The sequence below is a fragment of the Erythrolamprus reginae genome, chromosome 2 (assembly GCF_031021105.1).
Source record: "Erythrolamprus reginae isolate rEryReg1 chromosome 2, rEryReg1.hap1, whole genome shotgun sequence".
NCBI lineage: Eukaryota > Metazoa > Chordata > Lepidosauria > Squamata > Dipsadidae > Erythrolamprus > Erythrolamprus reginae.
Window position 1 is genome coordinate 2259715 of NC_091951.1, and position 8489 is coordinate 2268203.

The following is an 8489-nucleotide window of genomic DNA, read 5'->3' on the forward strand; positions in this document are numbered from 1 at the left end:
AGCAAGAGAGAAAGAGAGACATAGCAAGAGAGGCAGAGAGAGAGAAGGAAAGAAAGAGAGACATAGCAAGAGAGACAGAGAGATAGCAAGAGAGGCAAAGAAAGAGACATATAGCAAGAGACAGTGAAAGAGAGAGAGAGAGAGCAAGAAAGAGAGAAAAAAGCAAGAAAGAGATAGCAAGAGAGAGAGAAAGACAGAGGAAGGGAAGGAGGGAGAGAGAAAGAGCAAAAAAGAGAGGAAGAAAGAAAGAGGGATGGAGAGAGAGAAAGAAGGGAAGGAAGGAAAAGAGAGAAAGAGGGAGAAATAGAGTGAAAGGGAGGAAGAGAGAGGGTTTTTTTGTCCAAACTTTTCTTTAGCCCACCCCCCACCCCCCACCCCCCCTTTCAATGTTCCCCAGGATTTTGAAAATATGAATAATGTGCCGCGGCTCAAAAAAGGTTGGGAAACACTGCTCTAGGCCCCCTTCCAGGCTATGGGGAATCATTTGAAATTCTTCTTTAAAATTCTTCACAGGCTTGCTCGCCTGTTTCAATTGGGAAATTCTGGTCTCACTTTTTAAATGACTTGTTGCACTATTTGGCTCATAAGCCCTCTCCTTATGCAATTTAGGAAGCAGCCTGCCGTTCGCAATCAGAGGAGCAGGAGAAGGGGGGCCGAGCAGGTTTTGAAATTCTCCCACAATGGAATCTCTTTGATATGCATGCGGCTGGCCTCTATCTCGCAATTCACTTAGGGAGTCAGCAATGGGGGTGGGAGGGAAGTATACAATATTCATTTTTGCCATGTAGAGAGGCAACTTCAGGGGGCCATGGGGATCTTCAGACCCCATGGGCATCTCAGTCACCCCCACTCAGGAAGATAGATTGTTTCTGGCTTGTTCATATAGCTCCAAGCCTGTTCCTCCCCTCTTTACCTTGCAATGTTGAACGCTGTCTGGCTCCTACTGCAGAGAGGGTGTGTGTGTGTAGGAAATTCGAAGCCCTTCCACCTTCAGATTCTTGGTTAACTCCCTCTGTTCCATTCTTCAGAATGGGGGAGAGTTGGAATTGATGTTAGCGAACCAAAACGGCATTCTGAGAAATAAAACAATTCCACGCCTGTGCTTCTCACCGGGTAGGATTTATTAATGGCCATGTCTGGATTCGACTGGAATCATTCCAACTCTGAGTCCCTTAGATTACATCTGGGTCAAAACCCCATCTCACATCCCCACAGCCACAAGTGCAGTCATGAGGGCCAATCCTATGCAGGATTCCTGATTCCTTCCCGTGTTTGTTACTATGGCATCTGGAGAAAGGAATGTGTGGTGGCATCTCTCTCTCTCTCTCTCCTAAGCTGTGTCAGGCCCACCTTGGACTTCACATAATGACACCAGTGCAGCTTCGATGGGTGCCTGTTCCAGAAATCTATATGTTCCCACCAGTGGTGAGATTCAGCCAATTTGCAGCACTTCAGTAGAACTGGTTGTTAACTTTCTGATCAGTTTTACAAATGTGTTGTTAGAAAAAATCATTAGAGCAGAGAACAGGTTGTTAAATTACTTGAATCCCACCCTTATTCACCCCCTTCTTGGACCTGGATGAATATTATGCAGCATTGAACGTTTGTGACCTGCCTTTAGAGAGGATCCCTTCAACCTCCTCCTGGGGAGAGTCCCCAGGTCCTTTTTCTCTGGACATCTTCTCCAGCCCTTCACAAACAAGACAAGCTGGGAAGAGGAGCAAAGAAAATGTTTTAGGCAAAAATTGTAGAGTAGAAAATTAAAGGGCCTGAAAACTGCTGTTTTATTTCTCTGCTTGAAAGAAAAAAAACACAGTGGACATTTCACTAGAAACTTTATTTTTTTAATTTACTTCATTTTTTTAAAAAAAATTTATTTCACTGTGAAGGACAGAAACAAATAGTAATAATCCCAAATTGAAATCCCAAACAGCTGTTCTGCTGATTACTTTCTGCAAAGGAGGTTTTATCAGGAAATCAAGAAAGAATTATATAAAAATAAAATACTTTTTAAATATATATATAATTCTTTCTTGATTTCCTGATAAAACCTCCTTTGTAGAACCAATCAAACATGGCATTTCACATCATTCTGGTATTCTCACAGAGAGGATCAGGAAACCAGGCTAGTACTTGATTCCACGAGTTTCATCCTGACCTCTTTTCCTACTCATTCCCTCTCACAAACACTTTTAGCGGCTGTCAATAGGAAAAAGTGCCCACAGTGTTTTGTATAAGCTTTCACATTCAGTATCTGTTGCTGAACAGCTGAATTCCTCAGAATTTTACAGAGCTCTCTTTAGCAAGATTTATTGAAAGGGGATGGAGCTGCAAGAATACCCATTGTTCAACACTTTCCCATTTCTGCATACTATCTAAATGGAAATCAAACAAAAGTCATATTAATATTTTTTCCAATATGACAGTGGTTAATATATCATGTTTTTACGTTTGTTCTGGCTGTGAGATGCTCCTTTGTGTTCAGGTCTGGCCTCAGAAGGATAATGTAGCCCTTGGGGATGAAGATGCAGCCCAGCAGACCAGCACTGGAGGCCAGGATGGAGAAGACCTGCACAGCCACCATGTATTTCCCTTTGATGCTCAGGTAGGTGGGCACAAAAGTCACCCAGACACTGCAGAAGACCAGCATGCTGAAGGTGATCAGCTTGGCTTCGTTGAAGGCCCCAGGCAGATTCCTGGCCAAGAAAGCCACCATGAAGCAGATGGCAGCCAGGAAGCCCATGTAGCTGAGGGTGATGTAGAACATGACAACAGCCCCTTCGTTGCATTGCAGGATGATCTCTCCATGCTGGGAGTGGAGGTCAGATTCAGGGAACGGGGGAGAAACTGCCAACCAGATGGAGCAGATGACAATTTGGACAGCTGAACAAGACAGGATGATGGAGTTGGCCAAACTCTTCCCCAACCATCTCTTCATTTGGTTTCCTGGCTTTGTGGCCAGAAAAGCCAGCACCACTGTGATGGTTTTGGCCAAGAGAGAAGAAACGGCAACTGAGAAGATGCTGCTGAAAACTGTCTGTCGGAGAAGGCAGGTGGCTTTCCTTGGTTGACCAAGGAAGAGAGAAGAAGACAAGAAGCAAAGCAGGAGGGAGATCAGGAGGATGTAGGAGAGGTCCCGGTTGTTGGCTTTGACAATGGGGGTTTCTCGGTATTTAATGAAGATGATTAAAACAAGGTCTGTGATTAAGAACAACAGTAGGGCAAAAGAGACCAGAATGATGCCCAGAAAGTCTTCATAAGACAGGAAGGTTATAACTTTGGGGATACATTGGACTCTGCGCTCATTAGGATATTTATCATCTGGACACTTGGTGCAATTTTTAGTATCTAAAAAAATAAAAAGCAATATTTCTTTTATATTTTTTTTAATCATTTTTGGACAACACTTAATTTTAGGAATATTTTCCGAGAACTATTTCTGAACTATTTCATTCAAAAGAGCTAAGAAGGGTAATTTTTAAAATGTAGCTGGGTATATGAAGTTGAGGGGAGTCATAGGATGTTAATTATTTTCTGTGTAGTATGTAGAATCTTCATAGGAACCTACATTATTAGAGGTTAATAATGAATCATATAATCTTTTAGCCAAACATCCTGAGTCCTGCCCCATGGCAGTTAAAGGGACTTGGAGAATGCCTAGAGTATCCTAAAACATCTGGAAGCAAAATGCAATTAAGCAGAAACTTCCTAAGTGAGAACAATTAACCAGTGGAACAGCTGGCCTCCAGAGTTTTTGTGTTCTTCAATATTGGAGGTTTTTAAGAAGATATTGGACAGCCACTTGTCTGAAATGATATAGATCCAGGATGGCAAACTACGGCATGGGTGTCAGAGGTGGCACGCAGAGCCCTCACTCTGGGAATCTGTGCCATTGCCAGCCGATCTTCCGATTTCCAGTGCAGGCAGTGGAGCACTGAGAAACAGCCTGAAAACAGCTTGGAAAATGGTCCAGAATACAGCCAGAAGAAAGACAGTTTTTCATTTTTCAGACCAAAATTGACCTAAAAACCAGCCAGAAACAGCCAGAAAATGCCCCCCCAAAAGGCCAAAAAAGGCATTTTCACACTGGCCAGCTCATCTTTGAGTTTCCAATGCTCCAGCATGTGTATCTGCATGTTCTGGTTTGGCCACTCGGTTGGCCAAAAGGTTTTACCATCAGAGGTATAGGTTCTCCTATTTGAGCAGGGGGCTGGACTAGAAGACCTCCAAGGTCCCTTCCAGCTCTATTTGCATTGATTGATGGATCGATATGATGGGCAGAATATTTGTGTAAGGAGTTCCCCCCAAAACTATCCACAACACCACATGATGGACCTTCTCAGTGATCCTCAAGGGGAGGCCAATATACAGTGAATTGGAAAGCCTTTCAGAAGGTGGAGATGAAAGAACTCATCAAGTTTCAAAGATCTCAGATGTTCCTAGAAAGGTAAACTTAGCAGCACTTCTCCAAACTAAAAAGCAGAAGAGATATATTCCTCTGCTGTTAGTAAAGATTGACCAGTCTTCCACCCCCTTCTCCAATCTCTTCTCAACCCTCCTTCAAAGTCTTTTGGATTTACTTCCTTTTAGATAAGAAATTCTGCAGGTTAAAAAAAAACAGGTTTGCTCCAATCTGCCTTTTAACTTGCACTTTCATGAAAATGTTCTGGATGGATCCAGTTCCACCAAGCCTACCATTTTCCACAGGGTCACCCACCTTCCTGAGTGGAGAAGGTCCCCTCCGGACAAGGAACGCAGTCGTAGCAGCAAACTGGCTCTCCTTCTCGAGCCCTCTTGACGAATCCAGGATGACAACTTTCCACACATTTGGACTCAGGCAGGGACTGAGCAGAAAAAAGAGAATGTGTTAGGAAATACGTTAGGACTCTCCATCTATAGAAAATGTAGGTAAAAATGGCAGGAGACAATTAGCCTCTAGGTCTTCATTGAGGTTAATATGAAATCTCTGACTTTTTCTAAACAGATGCAGCAGGTATAACAAGTGGCAGATTCTTCATTTAATTCCTCCCTTTTGGTTTTGGAATTTAACATTACAATAAAGTACTTTTCTATTTAATGGAATTGCAGAAAAAAGATTTAAGTATGAGGATATATTCATATTAAATCTGAGAATAAAGTTTACAGTAAAAGGTTTAGGAGTCTTTTATTTCACTCAGTTTTTAAAATGTAGAATAAAACTGTGATGAAGAAAGAAACCTCTGACCAGTAAGATCTTGAATGTTTTCCATAAAACATGGCAAAAAATCTCCATTTAGTTGCTATCTGTTGAAGAACTTCCATTAGATGACACCAACTGGCATGGAAGTCCAACCACCCTGCAGACTCTAGGCTTTTTCCACTTTAAATGGGACCTCAGGCTTTGGAAAACAGAGAAAAGACAGCAAGATTTCTCCCACCTTATTGAGCAACTTTATCCGTGAAAGAGCAACTTGGTCAATAGAAAGTCTCTCTCTTTTAAAATATGCCAGATCCTGTCTCTTGACATCCCCCTTGGGGTGAATCAAATAGCTGACAATCGCCATATCTGCTTTTATCTCTCTATTTTGGTCCAAGTACAGTTCATAGTGTGAAATATTCCAAAATTCATTCTTCTCCAGAAAGGGATGAAACTAGAATGGGAACATCCAGGAATTTGAAATAAAAATTTATTTATTTATTTATTTATTTGTTTGTTTGTTTGTTTATTTATTTATTTATTTATTTACTTATTTATTTATTACATTTGTATACCGCCCCTCTCCGCAGACTCAGGGCAGCTCACAACAGCAACAGAAAAACAGTGTAAAATACAAATTCAATAAGTAGAAAGCTAAAAACCCATAATTTAAAAAACATTCACACAACATACCATACATAAACAATATAGGCCTGGGGAAGATATTTCAGTTCCCCCACGCCTGACGACAGAGGTGAGTTTTAAGGAGTTTGCAAAAGGCAAGGAGGGTGGGGGCTGTTCTAATCTCAGGGGGGAGCTGGTTCCAGAGGGTTGGGGCCACCACAGAGAAGGCTCTTCCCCTGGGACCCACCAAACGACATTGTTTGGTCGACGGGACATGGAGAAGGCCAACTATGTGGGACCTAATCGGTCGCTGGGATTCGTGCGGCAGAAGTTGGTCCCGGAGATATTCTGGTCCGATGCCATGAAGGGCTTTATAGGTCATAACCAACACTTTGAATTGTTTCTTATCCCACATTGAATCTTTCTTCTACAATTGTCTAATCTCCAAATATGGTTAAATAATATTGCCACTATCTTCAAAAATGAATGAAAAAGTTTGAGAAAAATTTGTCTTTTGTATATTGACAAAACATAGAGAAAATATAATTGACACAATTGGTCAATTATAGGGAACATTCTAGAGCAGATGAGAAATAAAATGAATAGATAGGGGGGAAAAAGATTATTCATAAACTCTTTAGAAACCACAGTTAGATTCCCAGAAAGCACGGGGGTTTATCAAGAAGAAAGGTGTCCTGGTCATCCTAATGGAAAACACCTTCAGATGTGCTAATTCTACTTGATGAAAATGCAACATTAACCAAATTTTGCAAATCTGAAAGAACAAATATCCTACCAACTCTTATTTCAGCCTGAAAAGTTAGCCAGGATCCTTTCTGAGTTTCTTTCTCTCCCATTATGCAGCTGCAGGATTCTCCCCTAACTTGTTTCTTATTTTCCCCTTAATAAATAACATTCTGCCATCATTGTCCCTTTTAATATTACTTAACTGAAAATGCACTCTTCGGTGAAACAAGATGGCGACTCCTTTTGCCTTATTCGTTTCTCTCGACTCATAAACTTTCTGCCACTCAGTATTTGTAACTAATCTGTCTGTTTTTTCCCTTTCCTTATGAGTTTCTGATAAAAATAAAACATCTGCCTTACTGTCCTTAGCCAGCTTCATGATTCTATAACGCTTTTTCTGTGATGAAAGACCATTTACATTCAGCAATAAAAACGCTAAATCACCCATTTACGTAATTTAAATGCATTTCCCCTTGCAACAAAACAGAGCCTACCGGAAAAATGTTTTTTTGTTACAATGAATCCCCACCCTGGTGCCCCTATCCTGACCTCCCCCCCAGGGGGAGGCAACGAAAAAAACTTCCGTTACTAAGAGGCACTCCTGGATCTGCGTTTCCTCAGAAAGCCCCCCCTTCTTCCCCATTTTACAACATAATAAAAGATTCCCCCCTCCTTCCCTCCTCTCCCCTTGTTAACTAGCGTGAACAACCAAAAAGAAGTATAGAAAAAGGATTAATTAGTTGAAAAACTTGATACCATATTAGCAAGTCAACTCAGTTCAGTTTATTATTTTTTCTTCTGTCGAGTAACCCTTGGCTCGACTTTCTTCTCCGCCTGGAGTGAGGCCAGCTCTCTTTAAAGTGCGGCAATCTTCTCCCCCTTACTTTGCCCTGCATCACGAAACGGTTGGAGAAACAACTCTTCTTCTGCTGCGTCTGGCCGATCCACCGATGACTGGCTCTGGGTTGCTCCCTCCGGATTTAACCCCAATTGGAAAAGCAGCCTTCTTCCCTCTTCTAACGATCTCGCCTGGAAAAACTTGGAATCTTTAAACACAATTATTGTAGCAGGATAACGCCACGAAAACCTGATTCCATTTTCATAAAGTTGGGAGGACACCTCTCTCATCTGGTTTCTCATCTTGAGAGTTTCAGCAGACAAATCTTTTAAAACGCGTATTGGAAAAGCTTTGTAACGTAAGTTTAAAATCTGTTTCAACTCTTTAAATATTTCAGCAGCTCTCCTTTCTGAAACAAACCTTACAATAATGTCCTTTGAGTCCCCCCGGTTGCGGGATCCAAAAGCCCAATGTGCTCTTTCAAATTCTTGCAACTCACATTTAACTTTGTTCTCAGTGAACCATTGAAGGATTTCTTGAATAAGTTGTTTACTCTCCGCAAAATCTTTGGGGAAACCTCTCAAGCGAAGATTAGACCTGTGCTGTCTGTCCTCCAAGTTAATGATGCAAAGTTCCTGGCGAGATTTTCCCACCTCCAGTTTCCCAATTCTTTGGTCTTGTGCCTTGGATTGTTCTTTCAATTCTGTCATTCCAACTCCGACTGCAGATAATTCCTTCTTCATATCTTGGAGCAGTTCCCCCATGTCAGCAAAAGCTTTAAGCAGCGAGTCCATCTTACCCTCCAGCTCCAAAGTAGACACCATCTTCCCTTTGTTCTCACTTCTCCACGCAATCACGATAAAAACGATTACTTGCTTCAACTTTTAACTCCTTCTAATCAAGTTTTTCGACAGCTTGTACCGTCTGCTCTCCTCTCAATCCACTTTCACCAAGCTAGAGAGGTTGTTGAGGGTTAACTTTTCCTTTTCCTTCTCCACATATAGGAGCTTTCTTTCGGAGCGTTTAGCTAGAGTAACGCATGCACAGATCTCCAGATGTGCTAATTCTACTTGATGTTAATGTATTAATTAGATTTGTATGCTG

General features: G+C 41.6%; 1 protein-coding gene across 1 annotated transcript; it reads right to left on the reverse strand.

Moving 5' to 3' along the window:
* Window positions 1–1586: 1586 nt before the first annotated feature.
* On the reverse strand, window positions 1587–8209 carry LOC139158467 (vomeronasal type-2 receptor 26-like). Its single transcript, XM_070735776.1, has 3 exons — window positions 7885–8209; window positions 2635–3309; window positions 1587–1708 (listed from the first exon to the last, which is right to left on the reverse strand). Exons 1-3 carry the CDS (start codon window positions 8207–8209, stop codon window positions 1587–1589), a joined length of 1122 nt encoding a protein of 373 aa, XP_070591877.1.
* Between the last annotated feature and the right edge of the window lie 280 nt (window positions 8210–8489).